Genomic DNA, 17,627 nt, shown 5'->3' with positions numbered 1-17,627 from the left:
ACTTTTATGGCATAGTGCATGGCCGCCATTTTTGATTCCAAAATGGTCATCATTTTCAAAAATTGGGGACCCTAAAACGTATAAAACGACATTCATGACGACTTTTATGACATAGTGCATGGCCGCCATTTTGGATTCCAAAATGGTCATCATTTTTGAAATCTGCGCCTCCTAAAACCTATAAAACGACACCCCTGACCACTTTTATGGCATAGTGCATGGCCGCCATCTTGGAATCCAAAATGGTCATCATTTTTGGAATCTGCGCCTCCTAAAACCTATAAAACGACACCCCTGACCACTTTTATGGCATAGTGCATGGCCGCCATTTTTGATTCCAAAATGGTCATCATTTTCTAAATCTGCGCCCCCCAAAACCTATAAAACTACATCCATGACGACTTTTATGACATAGTGCATGGCCGCCATTTTGGAATCGAAAATGGTTATCGTTTTCGAAATCTGCGCCCCCCAAAACCTATAAAACGACACCCATGACGACTTTTATGACATAGTGCATGGCCGCCATTCTGGATTCCAAAATGGTCATCATTTTCGAAAGCGGGGCCCCCTAAAACCTATGAAACGACATCCATGACGACTTTTATGACATAGTGCATGGCCGCCATCTTGGAATCCAAATTGGTCATCGTTTTCGAAATCTGCGCCCCTTAAAACCTATAAAACGACACCCATGACGACTTTTATGATATAGTGCATGGCCGCCATCTTGGAATCCAAATTGGTCATCGTTTTCGAAATCTGCGCCCCTTAAAACCTATAAAACGACACCCATGACGACTTTTATGATATAGTGCATGGCCACCATTTTGGAATCCAAAATGGTCATCATTTTCTAAATCTGCGCTCCCCAAAACCTATAAAACGACACCCATGACGACTTTTATTACATAGTGCATGGCCGCCATTTTGGATTTCAAAATGGTCATCATTTTCTAAATCGAGGCCCCCTAAAACCTATAAAACGACATCCATGACGACTTTTATGACATAGTGCATGGCCGCCATCTTGGAATCCAAATTGGTCATCGTTTTCGAAATCTGCGCCCCTTAAAACCTATAAAACGACACCCATGACGACTTTTATGATATAGTGCATGGCCACCATTTTGGAATCCAAAATGGTCATCATTTTCTAAATCTGCGCTCCCCAAAACCTATAAAACGACACCCATGACGACTTTTATTACATAGTGCATGGCCGCCATTTTGGATTTCAAAATGGTCATCATTTTCTAAATCGAGGCCCCCTAAAACCTATAAAACGACATCCATGACGACTTTTATGACATAGTGCATGGCCGCCATCTTGGAATCCAAAATGGTCATCATTTTTGAAATCTGCGCCTCCTAAAACCTATAAAACGACACCCCTGACCACTTTTATGGCATAGTGCATGGCCGCCAGTTTTGATTCCAAAATGGTCATCATTTTCAAAAATTGGGGCCCCTAAAACGTATAAAACGACATCCATGACGACTTTTATGACACAGTGCATGGCCGCCATTTTGGATTCCAAAATGGTCATCATTTTTGAAATCTGCGCCTCCTAAAACCTATAAAACGACACCCCTGACCACTTTTATGGCATAGTGCATGGCCGCCATCTTGGAATCCAAAATGGTCATCATTTTTGAAATCTGCGCCTCCTAAAACCTATAAAACGACACCCCTGACCACTTTTATGGCATAGTGTAAAACGTATAAAACGACATCCATGACGACTTTTATGACACAGTGCATGGCCGCCATTTTGGATTCCAAAATGGTCATCATTTTCGAAATCGGCACTCCCTAAAACCTATAAATCGACACCCATCTCGACTTTTATGACAAAGTGTTTGGCTACCATCTGCATGCAAGACATTTCTATTATTTTTACGTACAAAAATGGCCCCCTGTCAACTTCCAACCGAGATTTAATCGATAATTTATTCGATTAATGTTCAGATTAATTCAATTTCAATCTATGTTAGGTCGACTAAACTAATCGTGATTAAAATTTGAGGATTAACTTTTTTATTCCATTAATTAGTCGAATAAACAGTTAATCTATTAAGTCCCATCTCTGACCTCGGCATTTTTACACTTTGAGAATATCTGAAAACAAATGAACACAAGGAGCCATTTTGCAAATCCAGTAACTTTGTTATTACTTTTGACAGCGCGTGTCATGTGTCTACACAGAGTCGACACAAAGTCGAAACATTTGCGACTACTTTGTGACTGCAATATTTCTCAGCCTTAAACCATATTTATACATCATAATTAAGAAGTTTCGTAGTACGTAAAGCGTTATTTCTGTTATTTAAGTATAGTATACGCATCGAAGTACTAAAAATGCATCAAATAATATATTTATGAACACAAGCACTGAGAAGTAAACAATTTCATTTCCGGCTAAACTAAAACAATGTGGTGGCGCGTTGATTATATTACACTTAGTTTATCAAATCACTCGAGCAGTTTAATTCCCCATAATAATTTAAGTCCTATTGTAATATAAATGCAAACAATATATAATTACGTCTTGTAATCCGTTTTAGAGATGGCGTATTAATGTCACTTATTTTTATTTAACTATTTTTCCATCTGACAGTTTCCATTTGACAGGAACAAAATGAACGAATGAACGAATGATTTTGGCATAAAGTAGTCGCAAACCCGAAACAATGTGTGCACACGGCGACCACACTTTATGTCACTTTGTGTCATGTGTCGACCCTTCCCCATTTCTGGTAACTGTGTCGACACGGCGACGACTCTGCGACTGGAATTGTGACCGAAACAGACGGTGTCGACACAAGATGTGTCTACACCGCGTCGTAACGGCGACTGGAAATGGTTGTATGGGTTGCCTAATACTCGACTAACTTTGAAAGGCCCCGCAAATTTGGGTAATAACTTCCGACTTTTGCCGTCATTAGAAGGCGTGTTTTTTAATATTTTAATCAAGTCTCCAACTGCATAAATTTTCGGCATTTTACGCGTCTTATCAAAATGCAATCGTTGTTCTGATTGATTTTTCTCTATGTGTTCACTAACTTCTTTACGAATTAACTCCACATCTTTGTCATTTCGTCGTATTTCTAATGTCGTGTCACCTAATAGCCCTTCACCTTTGCTCAAAGGCCTTCTGCAGAAAAGAGCTTCGGCTGGTGTTTTCCCAATACCCTTATTAAGTGTGTTATTAAGTCCCCATTGTATTTTACCTATATCTAAATCCCATTTATTCTCTCCCATATGGTCAGTATAAGCTCTAAGACTATCTAAAACGGTGCGATTGTATCGCTCTACTTGACCGTTTGCTCTTGGAGACGAAACTGCATTGAGAACATGCGCTATTTCAAATTCTTGACAGAATTTACTAAACTCTGCGGACGTGAAACATGTTCCCCTATCCGATATAATTCTAGTCGGATATCCGAAGTTGTAAATTACATCCTTGAGTGCTTTAATTGCCGGCCCTGACTTGGTATTCCGTACAGGTTTTATAACACAGAACTTAGTATACCCATCGATGATAAGAAGAATGTACTGGTTACCAAACCCGCTCTTTACAAATGGACCCAAATGATCAACGTGTATAGTGTGGAACGGAATATCCACTTTAGGTATACTATGTAAATAACCCTCTTTCGGCCCGGCAGGCTCTTTGGCAAATGCACAATGCAAGCACGACTTTACGTATTTAGTAATGAATTTTTTCATCTTTGGGAACCAGAAATCTTTTTTAATTTTCTCCAAAGTTTTTTCTATTGAAAAATGACCTATTTCATCGTGATTGCGTTGGCAAATTTGCCATCTAGCCCCTTTAGGCACTACCCATTTAAGATTTTCCCCAACCTTACGATACACACGATTATTTTTAATTACAAAATTTTGTTTTATATCCACAAGCTCTTTATATTGGGGATCCTCTAATGCAGCTCGAATATGAGTTATTTTTGGGTCTGTCATTTGTAAACTGAGTAACCAATCCTCTTGTGATATTTGAAGCACTCGAGTTATGTGATCGTTCACATCCCTGTCATCCCCGTTAGGTACCGGGTTTCGGCTAAGTGCATCAACGTGATGCATGGTATGTCCGGGTTTGTATTCAATGTCGCAATTATACTCCTGCAGCGCTATCCACCATCTTGCTACCCTTGGTATAATATCTCTTTTAGTAAATGTTGACCGGAGAGCGCTGCAGTCAGTTATAATTTTGAAATGTTGTCCTAATAAATAAACTCTGAAACGATGCAGTGATGCAATTACTGCAAGCGTTTCCAGTTCATAAGCATGTAATTTCTCTTCATCAATTGTAGTTTTGCGACTAAAATACGCTACTGGTTTCAGAGTTGATGTAGCAGTTTCTTTTTGAAATAAAATTCCAGCCAGTCCTGATTTCGAAGCATCACAATGCAATTCTGTTATATGGTTTGGATTGTAAATGGATAAAATAGGACGTTCTGTTAGTTTCTGTTTGAGCGTGACAAATGCAGTATGCTGTTGTTCGTCCCAGTTCCACGGTACATTTTTTCTAGTTAGATCAGTTAAAGGTCTAGCTATAATAGAAAACTTTTCAATAAATTTCCGAAAATAGCTAGCCAACCCTACAAATTGTCGCACTTGATGAACATTTTTCGGTACTGGGAACGATTTTACTGCATCCATCTTCTCTTTGCCTGGGCGCACTCCATTTTCAGATATTTCAAGTCCTAAATATCCTATAACTGTTTCAAAAAACTTACATTTCTTTATATTTAATTTCAAACCGGCTTGTCTTAACAGCATAAATGTTTGTTCAAGTTTGATAATACATTCATCAAAATTTTTACCTGCAATCAACAAATCGTCCATGTATGCTACAGCACATTTGTCTTTTGATTTGCTAAGCATCTTATTTACGGTGCGCTGAAACACTGCCGGACAATTTGCTAAACCAAACGGGGCTCTACAGAATTGATATAATCCATCAGGTGTTATGAAGGAAGTTAGATGCTTACACTCTTTCTTTACTGGTATTTGATAGTAACCACTTGCCATATCAAGACTTATAAAGTACTTATTCCCACTTAATTGATCAATCTGATCATCTATGCGTGGCAGTGGGTATAAATCCTTTATAGTCTTCCTATTTAGGGCTCTATAATCCACGCATAAACGATGACCCCCAGTTTTTTTTGATACTAAAATTATAGGGCTTGCATAAGGCGATTCCGATTCCTCTATAATATCATTTTCTAAAAGTTCTTGTACCATATCGCGAACTATCCCCTTTTCCGAGTGACTTAACCTATATGGCCTGTACACCACTGGTATATCATCAGTAAGTTTAATGTCTAACTCTGTCAGATTGGTACACCCTAGCTCAGATAGATTTTGTGCGAAACAATCTCGGTACTTATTTATCAATTCTAGGACAGACTGCTTCTGTTCGCTACTTAATTCAGGATTTATTTGAATTTCTTCTAAAGTCAATGGTTGCATGGATGAGTCAGACTGCAATACCCTTACATTTTGAATTTGAGTCGGAGTGTCATCAAGATGTATCGTGTATGCCCTAGCTACAACAGTGTCTTTAATAAAATATAAAGGGCTTTTTGACTCACTCATATTCAAAATAACAATATTACATTTACCGTCTATCAATTTGTAAACTCCTTCTTGAATACAATATTCCATACCATTTATGTTTCGATAGTTGCCCTTTACATATATATCATTGCTAATTACATTTTTGCTATAACATTTCAGCAAACCTATATCACTTATCTCAGAATCCAGCGCCACATACAACTCAGATTTTTGGTTTTCAAACAGTTCAGGGTCTACTTGTGGCAGTACTGAGTCATCTATACGACTCATGATGTTCAAAGAATTGCCTGTTTTCGTAATCACTACCTGGGGCAATTCAGTATAATTCTGCCCTATCAATACTGGTTAGACGTGCGCGCCGACCTAAAATTTGCCGGCGGCGGCGCGCCGGCTTTTTTGGTCGGCGCGGCGCGGCGGCGCCGGCGTGTAGCAATTTTTTTCATTTAGGTATTACCTCGGAGTAATTAACAACGGAGACGCCATGTCTAAAATTTTCGGTACAAAATAGTCTGCCGTTTTTTGCGGGGGAGGGGCACATCAAATGTATAGGTACGTCATGTCAGATAAACGTCAGTCCATACATATGGTTGACATGTGGTTGACCATTGGCCGCCTATTTTCGACAGAGGGGAACGCCTGTTAATGGCGGCTCCATTGTTAATTACTCCGAGGGTATTACCTACTAAAACTGCAAAAATTAACTATGTATAGTTTTTCACTAGCATTATACTTACGCACACGCTATTCTTGTACATATCCCCGATTCTAATATACATTTTTTTTTAAACAAAAGGGGGTGGCTGTCTTCACGCTAGCCAACCCAAACCACTTTTTTTAAGTTTTATTGGTCTAGATAGCAAGATATTCGTTAGTTCATGATTGTTCAGGCATTAGAATCATTAGGGCCCCGAACCATTAAATTTTTATTTTTTTGGTCAAAGTGGGCTGTCTTCACGATAACCACCCCGAAATCAGCCAAATTAACTATGTGAAGTCATCGGGCGACGTTAGTTCACGTTTGTTCAGGCATTAAAATCGTTAGGATCTCATTAGATTTGCCATAAAAAAATATCGAAAATAGTACATTATTATCGAGGCTCGGAAGTAGCTACTTGCAAGCTGAGGATTCGTTTTAAACGGACGACCTTGGGAGTCCGTTTAATTGAATCCGAAGCCAGCAAGTAGCCTTCCAGCCGAGTCATATATAGTGCTTTTCTCAAAAATGGTGCAAGAACTATAATTATCACAGAAATATTTCACGAAAGCAGATACAGATCTTACGTATATATTTTTACAGAAAAAAGCCCTTGCCGCCTGTTTATTTTTTTTTTATAAAAAAATAGAAGTGTATTTTTCTGCCAAAAATACGCCAACCTATTTGAGACAGCTAAGTAGTCGCGGTACTAATCATCTGTTTGGCTGTTTAATGGGCCTGTGCCTTCATTTGATATGGCCATTTCAACTTTTAAAAAGTTTGGAAGTTTGCAGTCCCAAAATCGAGACTGCAATGTTTTTAAGTTTTTAATTTTTGACTGACCATAAACTACGCGCTTCGCGACCTATTTTTTAGACGGCAAAGTCGACTTGGCCGTCCATTTTTGAGAAAATTCATATATACGGCCGTGCACCGGCGCGCCGAGTGGATGAGCCGGCGGCGGCGGCGCGTATGAATGGTGGCGCGGCGCGGCGGCGCCGGCGCGGCGCGCACGTCTAATACTGGTCTATGTACATACCTATCTTCAACAACATGGGCATCAATTTTTGCTTCTACAGAATCAATTTTTACAGTAAAAGTGGTTGTTCCCAATAGTGGAATGCTCGACCCAGAACCCTGTACTACTGGTAAATTATCATATGATATGGGCAGTTTTAATTTTTCAACCAGGTCCTTTCTGATAAGAGAACAATCACTTCCCATATCCACAAAACATTCCACTGTATGTTCTTTATTAATTAGTATAGGTTTGTAATATTTTGCATTAGCAGGGACTGCGCTGTCAATAAAAAGTACACGTTTTTCATTGTTGTCAGTTTTCCTAAAAGTACACTTCTCATTGACATGGCCAAATCTTTTACAATTGGTACATTTAACAACAGGTTTGGGACAATGCCTTACTATGTGTCCTTTATCGTTACAATTGAAACAGGACATATTATTTACAGAATGTGTAGTTCCCTGTATTGGTCGGTGTCCCTGTTCATTATTTTTGTTTGTGTATGTACGTGTACTCCTAGTCCTATAAATATCAGAATTTTCTGTACATACATCTTTTAGATATTTTAACAGGTCTTCGGGTTCAGTAAATCGGGCAGACGAAGCACCTGCTCGAATAGTGCGATCATCTATTCCTAGTATTACACAGTCTACAGCTTTTTTACCAGAAATATCACAAGCATTAAGCAGCATCATTTTGTCTATGAAATAATCATCCAAATTTTCACCATATCTTAACCGTCTTTGTAACATTTCAGTTAATAACACTCCATAATTGATCTCTGTGGGGAAAGCTTTCTTTAAAAGTGTTTGCCATTCCGACCAGGTATGTAATATTGTAGATTGGCCTTGATACCAATCTTTTGCACTTCCAGCCAGCTTTGGAAGAGCATAGTGCATTGTTTGTGCTTCATCCCATTTATAAATTTTTACACACTCATCCACCTTCAATAACCACTGGTCTATACGGTTGTTCTTTAATGCTGGATTAAATTCTGGTATCATAGTCATGTGGCTATTAAAAGTTGATGGTGATTTGGGCTTGACAATTGCTTCCAACAACTGAGAAATGTCTTTCAAATTTAACAACACATTAGGATTAGTAGTGCTTGTCTGACCTTGTGTATGTAGTTCCGGCTGTGCGTGTAGTGTTCCAGTATAATCACCTCGGTTGTCACACGTATCACTATTACCACAGATCACCACTGGTATATCACCACCACTAATTTCACTAAGCATCGTGTTCTGCGCCAAGACTTCCGTCGACGACGGTGGCGGCAGCAAAGGTGTAGGAGACGTCTGCGACAGTGGCAACGCTGACGTCGACCCCAACATTGGTGGTCGTTGCTCCATCGACATCAGCGATCTCTGAACTGACGGCGTTCGTCCTCTTGTCACACGACTCGCCGACCTATGACGATGGCGATTGCGTCTACTGTTTTTCCGACTTTTCTTGTGAGCGTGTCGTCTATCATCCGAAGAAGCCGACGTCGTAGTCGCCTCAGAACTTGACCTGTCCCGGTTTCGCTTTTTCGATTTCTTACGACTACGGCCCATTTTCGACTTGTCACTTCTGATAAAAGCGGTAGCAAGTAAACACCGAATAAGTTTTACATAAAGTTTATTTGTTATGTAGTTAATATAGCAGAATAACACAGATTCAATCTCTTTCCACAAATTACACAGCCAAATCAACAACCTTCATTTTCTGTCTCCTGTCAGTGTCATCTTTGTTCCAAAACGCGGGAAACCCTCAGAGTTACTTGTCAAACATTAAAAAAAAAACTCAATGAACGTTCAAAAAGCCTAGACATCTAATACTATAAAGGCCCTTAATTCGGATACATTGCGTGGCGCCGGCGCGGCCTCGATAGCCTTGACTTTTTCTGGGCAAGTATGTACGCCATCTTCACTAATAACGTGCCCTAGATAATTAATCGATTTAGCAAAGAAAGCGCACTTCTCTTTCTTTACGCGCAACCCATAGGCTTGCAACCTCTCGAAAACCTTAACTAAATTGTCAATATGCGATTCCGTATCGCTGCCCGTGATAATCACGTCGTCAAGGAATACGCCTACGTGGGGCAAGTCTGCAAACATTTGTTCCAACCGCCTCTGAAATATACCCGGGCTCGAGGACAATCCATACACAAGACGGTTATATCGGAATAAGCCCTTATGGGTATTAATCACGGTGTATTTTCGAGAATCGTCCAGCTCAAACTGCGCGTAGGCCTGCGATAAATCGATCTTACTAAATCGCTTGCCTCCGTACAGGCGTGCCAACAAATCTTCTACCCTAGGTAACGGATATCGATCGACTTCTAGCATTCTATTTAAAGTTAGTTTGTAATCAGCGCAAATTCTTACATTACCGTCCTTCTTTACTACCGGGACAATGGGTGTAGCCCAGTCGGAGCGGTCGACGGGGGTGAGCACGCCGTCGCGCACCAGCTGTTCCAGCGCGCGCTCCACCGGCGCGCGCAGCGCGTAAGCCAGGGGCCGCGCGCGCAGGAACACGGGCCGCGCTCCTTCCCGTAGGTGGATGCTCACGCGACCGCCGGTGAATCGCCCCAAACCATCCGCGAACACGTCACAAAATCTGGAACTGAAATCCGCCAAGTTAAACTCATTTCCATCTACCTCGGTTCTATTGACATTGCAAGGTTTGCATGGCGTAGGTATGGGCACATTTAATTCCGCCAGCCATTGTCTGCCTATCAGCATAGATTTACCATTGTCAATTACATACATCTCCAAGTATTCCTGTCTATCTTTATATTTTACAAGTGGTTTTACTACACCCACCGGTTTTACAAGTTCTCCAGTGTAATATCGTAATCTAACATTACTACCATAAAGTATTAACCTAGAAAATAATTGTTCGTAAACTTTTTTGCTGACGCATGATATCGCACTGCCTGTATCACATTCCATGTCAAGGTCAATACCCTGCACATTTATTTTCATAAAAATGGGTTTGTAATCCGCTGCCCTTAAGTTATTAACATGTATGATAATTACCTCGTCACTCATGTCACTGTCCTCACTATATATTTCCCGCTGACTGGCCATATTCATAACTTCCACGCTGTGAGTATTTGCCATTAATGGACACACCCGCTGCAAGTGTCCCTGCTTGTTGCACACTTTGCACACGTAGCGGGCGAATCGGCAGGTTTCCGTACCGTGTGCCCCGCCGCAAGCATTACAGTGTGCGTCACGCCGCTTTCCCGCCGACGCCGCCGTCGCCGCCTGCCAGCCGCTGGCACGGGCACCACGCCCAGCGCTGGCGCCTCGCTCTGCACCCCGCGGTTGCCATGCTCCACGCGCCGCCTCGTTCCTACGTCGTGACGAACTCGCCGCTATCGCTTGACAAGATGCCAACGCACTTGTCCCGTCGCTAGCAGGCTTTCGCGCCCCCTCGACCATAGCGGCGTCCTTTTCAGCCGCTTCCATACTGACTGCCAGATTAAAAGCTTTAGTGAAATCTAGCTTATCTTCAGCAAAAAGCCTTTGTCGAATGGTCTCGCTGTGAATTCCGCATACAAACTGATCCCTTAAACTATCTTCGAGCCACGTCCCAAAGTCACACGTCTTAGACATTCTTTTCAAAACTGCCACGTAATTTGACATCGATTCACTATCTCCCTGTTTTCTATGTCTAAATTTATAACGTTCCGCTAGTACACTGGGTTTAGGTTGTAAATGTTTTTCTAAAATGGCCGTTAAGTCAGCGAATTTTTTTGTAGTAGGTTTATCCGGCGTGCATAAGTTAACTAGGAGTTCATAACCCTCGGCACCAATCACGGTCACTAACGTAGCCACTTGCAACTCAGCTTTAATGTTGTTACACAAGAAATACTGTTCAAGTCGTTCTACATATAACCGCCAATTGTCCGACGCGATTTTAAACTCGCCTATTTTGCCAATAGACATTGTTTTATTCACCCAACACAACACGCACAGTACACGCCCTAAAAGGTTCGAACAGCTCGTCGCCACTGAGAAATAGGGATGAAGGGGGTGGCGTCCTACTAAGGGTTGCGAAATAACACACGTCCGTTCGTTGCAATCTTTAATCTAGACAAAGGAATATGTAGCTACCCACTTATAATATGTTACCTTTATTTTTGGCTAAGTACCCACATACATCACAGACCAGACCGCAGAAATTTTGGTCATCCAGTAAGCTATAATCACATACTTAAAACCCAAAATTTCAAGTCTGTAGGTCATTTAGTTCCGAAGTTAAGCGAAAGCAAAGTTTCGCATTTATGAAACTCACTCATGATCATCAGAATAGAACTAGTACTTCCCATAAACTCAGAGAGCTGAAATTTGGTACAGAGTTAGGGTTTAATGGCCACATAAAGGGAAAACCTAAAAATATTGCAATATCAGTCACGTTTTAAAGATCTAAGAACTGCATAAGTAAGTTTGTAATCCCATATAAATATATGATATTACAAAGTTACTGTTGCAGTTCCTACAAATAGTAGGTAAAGTAAAGGTACACTACGATGTACGATATTAGTATGAATGAAGATATGTTTAGTTATGATATGTGTATACATAGTATGGGCATGAGTACCCGAAAAGAAGGACTGCCTACAAAAAGAGATGAGATCCCATCAAAAACATTACATGTAAAAAGGTGCAAGTCTCGCAACGCCTTTACTACAAAAAAGTTTTGAGATGTAATGTGAAACCAAGTCGGTTATTTTAATCAGTGCCAGGGGGTGTTAAAACCGTATCAATAAGATATCTTTAATTTGTAATACGTATAATGACTTGGCCATCGCACGGCTGCATAATGACAAAAGGTTCATCGTCACCTATTAAAAATAATTCTAATTGAACATAACGCTAGCGCTAATTGCAGTTTGAGCATTACACATATTTACGAGTACGGTACGAGTAAAGCATTATGTGCGATTGCCAAGTCATTATATGAGGATTAGTGACGGATTACTGATTATTATTTAATTATTAGATTTAATGAATGGGCAATACGAAAAACTGTTGCTACTGTACAAGAATCAGAACCGGAAAAAAAGAAAAGAAAGATTTGTAATAATAAAAAAACTACTCCTAAAAAGAAAAAAAAATGTGTTAAATAAGAAAATCTAATAAAATAAATCAATATGCCCACGTTTCTACAAAAAGAAGTGAAATCCCACCAAAAACATTCTGTAAAAAACTAGCCAAGTCTCGATGGAGCTGCTTGTTTATCTCTAAAAAGTAATGAAATCTAGACAAAGTCGTGCCAAGTCTAAGGTGCCTTACTGCGATTTCTTTATTATTATAGTTAATTATAATTAATATTAGTTTTACAAAACTGGTTTCTCAATTAGCGGCAATCCTTCACCAGTTGACAGGCAAAAAGTCAAGAGTCACAGATAACATATATTAGTCCTATGCGTTTAAAAGTATACTTTTGGCGGGCTTTCAATAACTGTCATTACAACTAATATTACAATCATCTTATGTTGGTACACTGTATTAGCCATATTGTTTTATTAAGCCGTTACGTTGTTAAGCTTGAAATAATACTATATAATATAAAAGTAGTACAGAATATAAAATGCTAATATTATGGGATTATCTGAGCAACCAACTGAGGGACCAACCCCGATATCGCGAAAAAAAGGTTTCGCGAGTTCGGGGTTGTTCCTATAGTAAAAGTTTAAGTTTACTATATTCTGTTTTTAGTATTTGTTGTTATAGCGGCAACAGAATTAAAATTGATAATTTCAACTGCCTAGCTATCACGGTTCATGAGATACAGCTTGGTGACAGACAAACGGACAGCGGAGTCTTAATAATAGCGTCCTGTTTGCCCTTTGGGTACGGAACCCTAAAAATTGACTTAGCATTGAAATTAAAGTATCGATTCTCTTTTCAACTCGTGTACTTTCCCAACCGAACCACTGTACGGATATGATGGTCGTATTTGTCTACGTGACAACGTGATAAAACGGTGTCCGTCTCTTTCTATCCCGCAGAGTTAAAAAGTGACAGCTGTTTTATCACGTGCATAAATGTGGATAAAGCGATCCATAATAGGCTTGCTGGATTTAATATACCACCTTTGCGTAAAGCCGTAGTATCGTCTAGTGAAACTACAAACTTATTAGCAATTCGCAAAAGTGGTTACTGCATGAGGAAACAGTCTATTTTCGCTCGATCCGCGCATTCTTCGATTCACTATAGCGTAGTTTCCTAATTGTGACGCAACCCATGCGTCAGCGAGCGTTGAATAATGGTACTTCATACGCGGAACGGAACAACATGTTAAAAGTTAAAAACCGTTGCACGAAACTGGTACTTACGTCCCAACTCTTTAAGATATTGATTCAAACGTTCGAAATTTAAAATTCAATATACAGATCGGTTTTCCAATATAATCCTTAAATCAAAAGCAGTAGGGTTAAATTTAGATTGTCAATGTAAGGGATATATAAAGTTTTGTTTTTAAATAATAGTGTGGTGACGTAGTATGAATTTACCAGACGTTTTGTTGCGTTGTATTTGAGCACAATTGGGACGTGGGTACGTGAGGACGTGACGTTTCGCTGACGTAGTTTTGAATCATAAACTGTTAATAAACTGATCGAATTGATCTCCAGATTCATAAGAGTGGTATAGATAGGTAGGTACAGTCGACGTCAAAGATATGTTTACATTTTTCGCCTTTGTAATAAGGCGAAAAATGTCAATATATATTGTGCAAAAGTGTAAACATATTTTTGACGTCGACTGTACCTATATAAAAATTAGTTGTGTTAAAAAAGATATATCCAGTTTTTTGGACTATTTCTCTATTGATATTTTAATTCGTCCGGACCTTTTTTTTCTTTATTTCGGTCAACAGCTACAAAGAACGATTAGAACACTATAAATTTGTATAAAATATAAAATACGTTTTTGTACGCAATCATCAGTGGGCGAGTCCGACTCGCGCTTGTCCGGTTATTTCATTCAGTTATATATACCTACTTTCGGTAGTCAACTATATCGAGAAGCAGTAAGTATACCTAGTTTAAGAGATTAGGGTCTGACCGGAGGCGTATTTATCCTAGGATTCCTAGGGCCATCCGGTCCATGGCCTGGAGCGCCAAGCCCCAGGGGCGGCATATCGACATGCCGCCCCTGGCGGATTGCATTTTGTTTTTCCTCCTTGACTTCTGGGGAACCGGGGCGCCAAATTTCAAAATAAGTACGCCTGGTTTTGGCCCCACATGAAGGAAGTTTGCCCACCTCTGCACTACAACAGCGGTCGGCAACAGGCGGTCCGCGAGCCTGCCTGACTATTTTGTCTGTAATATTGACAAACGACGACCATGTCTGAGAAAATCATAAATATTAACAAAGTGCGGCCGGGTGGATTTCAGCACAAATAATTTCACCATACAAAAAAATATTATTTTTAAATGTTTAATTTAACACGATTCTAGCTGGGTAAAATAATGGGGGGCTGTATATTGAGGATATTTATGGTATTTATACAATCATTTGTGGCTTATATTTGAAGTTATCGCTTTCGGAAAATAAAAACGCAAGATGGTGATGACAACCATGGTATGGTAATGACTCTTTTATAGACGGTAATGACACTGCATGTACGGTAATGACGATTTGGGAACTAATTTACATATGTATTAAAAACGTATTAAAAAAACAAAAACTTTTTTTAATTGTAATACTTTAGAACTTTAATAAACATTACAAATAACATGTTTTTGAACATAAGACTAGCTACATAAATTATTTTTAGAAAATTATAAAAAATATTTTTTTTTCATATAAATAAATATATAACAAGTATTATTATTGTATAATTTTAAATAATTTATGTTCCGAAATAGGCAATTTATGTATTCATTTATTTTTTGGATTTTTTTAATGTTAAATCATATTAACAATATTGTACTCTTATTATCAGTTTAAACCCGCATCTTCTTTTATCTACTGCATAACTTGGTATTTATGTCATATTATAAAATTACTGGCTTACCAATGAGCTTAATTTTTATGATATATTACTTTTTTTTGATAGTTTGATTCATTGCACAAGTTTGTATTTTTGTTGTTTTATTAATTAACTTTAAAAATAGCTATAATGATTTAAATCCATATATATGTTGTTTAATAGCTAAACATTAATATATAATCAGTGTTTTATAAGTTGCAAGACCCCTACTTGTAATGCATGTCATAAGTTACAAAATGTTAGGTATTGGGTCCGGTGACTACCCAATGGTATAATTATTAATTGCTGTAATTATATACATCAATTAATATAATATTATCAAAAAACATAAAGCCATCACGATAGTGAGCCAGTACCGTAGCCTATGGTCGCTTAAAACTTAATATATGTTGCTTGTTTAAATACTTTGTTTTAACACGACTAACATGCAATTACAGACTCTAAGTTGCACGATTTACATTATTAGATTATAAAAAAAAAACATTTGTATGTTCTAAGTTCTAAATGACCTAAATTTTGCCTACTTCAGTCAAAATGTTAATTAAAAACTAAGCATCCTCTAGTGTGAAAGAAATAGTTATATCTTCTTCTACATTTATTCTACATTTATAAGGTAGACATTATATAGTGTTAGAAGACATAGAGAACGTTTTTCAAACATACAGCTTAATTTCATAATGAATTATAGCAAAATAACTAGAAAAGTTTCTGAGAACCGTCATCACCATACACATGAAATCATCACCGGTCGTCATTTTTTCCCGGTGATGATGGGTATGGTGTTGACGATTTGAGAGTTTCTTGTTTTTATTTCTAGAATACGAATAATAGTAGTTAATGTCTATGCTACACAATAAACTTCATGTAGTTTGCCATTCATTTCAGTAATTATTTCTAATATATCATTTGTAACTTTTTTAAACCAAAGCATAACGGTGATGATGCTCTGTTGTGACAAACTACGTTTTACAAATTTGTTCGTAATATTTCTCACTATTCAGTGATGTGACTTTATAGTGAAATCATTTTTGGCATTCAATACTAAAGTGAAAAATAGGGCAAGGACCTTTAGCGGTATTTCGTTGTTCATACACCGAGATAAGCTCACATTGACATTACCATGACGGTGTTGACGAATATTCGTGACAAAATTTTAAATATTTTTAAATGTACTTTCTCGGTGAAGGAATTATTGCATATTTTTTCATGTGTTAAACAACAACATGGAAAAGATATAAGTAAAAGAAAAATCGCAATCGTACGATAGGTATGCTATAATTTTCACTGCAAACAAAAAGGTTCAGATTTTTCCGGTCGACGGTGATGATTTTAGACACATAAAACATTTTATATAAAAAAAAACGATTAAGTTATTGGAGATGGTAATTGAAGGAACATGAAGATAATAGTTCTTAAAAACATATAAAAAAGTTGCAACTCGCACAACCTACTAGTTTTTTTTATAAAGACCGAACCATAAGTTTTCGCTGGATTTTGAAATCCACCCGGCCCGCGTCAACTTCGTTAACTTTTGCAAATCTACGGTAGTGCTACTGCTACCTACTACTTATTATTAGGTATATGTGGAATTGAATATATCCGAATATAGCTCCGTGAAACCGCTTGCTTATTCCACGAACCCAGATCCCTGCCAAACTGCTGCCAAATAAAGGAAGTACCACTTTCTCCCGCCTGCCAACTTTATAAATAGCTGGTATATAAATAAATAAGTTATTATTCAGCTTAGGTAACATTTATAAATGGAGTTGACAAAGATAAATGCCTTTTCCTTAAGCCCGCTCCACACTCGTGCGCGAATCGCGGCGCGAAGCCGCGAACGCGAGTCTGGAGTCGATTTCGCATATCAGCGAACTAGACTCCACACTCGCGTTCGCGGCTTCGCCCGCGATTCACGCGCATAGTCTGGAGGGCGCTTTACGGTTCCGTCACACAGGCGCGTATTCCGGACAGGGCGTGAGAGTTCTATATGTAAAAGCGGTGCGCCCCGATTACGCGGCGCCCGCAAAACGCGCCTGTGTGACGGAGCCTTTAATTTTAAACGTACTTATAAAAACCTATAAAACTTTAAAACGAAGTCAAAAACTAAATAAAACTTATTCGTTTTAAATGGCCTATCCAACGATACCCCATTACTACTTTTTATTTTACCGTTCTTTCGCAATGCATGATTTATGTATCCATGCCAAATTGCTGCTTTCTAGAGCTATCACGGTTCATGAGATACAGCCTGATGACAGACAAACTCCCGTTTTTCCCGGTAAGTACGGAACCCTAAAAATGAATAATTATAT

The 17,627-nt window shown here is 38.8% G+C and overlaps 3 protein-coding genes across 3 annotated transcripts in view; 1 reads left to right on the top strand and 2 right to left on the bottom strand.

The window, feature by feature from the left end:
• LOC134676373 (uncharacterized) overlaps positions 1-17,627 on the bottom strand; it is a 250,632-nt gene that overhangs the window by 72,995 nt on the left and 160,010 nt on the right. The window lies entirely within an intron of this gene.
• The window catches only part of LOC134676409 (uncharacterized), a 135,892-nt gene that overhangs the window by 97,212 nt on the left and 21,053 nt on the right, over positions 1-17,627 (top strand). The window lies entirely within an intron of this gene.
• On the bottom strand, positions 9,126-11,427 carry LOC134676559 (uncharacterized protein K02A2.6-like). The gene has a single exon (XM_063534949.1). It carries the CDS (start codon positions 11,256-11,258, stop codon positions 9,126-9,128), a length of 2,133 nt encoding a protein of 710 aa, XP_063391019.1. The 5' UTR covers positions 11,259-11,427.

The sequence above is a fragment of the Cydia fagiglandana genome, chromosome 24, assembly GCF_963556715.1.
Source record: "Cydia fagiglandana chromosome 24, ilCydFagi1.1, whole genome shotgun sequence".
Taxonomy (NCBI): domain Eukaryota; kingdom Metazoa; phylum Arthropoda; class Insecta; order Lepidoptera; family Tortricidae; genus Cydia; species Cydia fagiglandana.
Note: the sequence above shows the minus strand (reverse complement) of the source record. Positions and strands in the feature narration are given on the sequence as shown.

Bases quoted from the DNA above. Each gene is read 5' to 3' on its own strand.
- LOC134676559 (XM_063534949.1), bottom strand. From the start codon at position 11,258: ATGTCTATTGGCAAAATAGGCGAGTTTAAAATCGCGTCGGACAATTGG.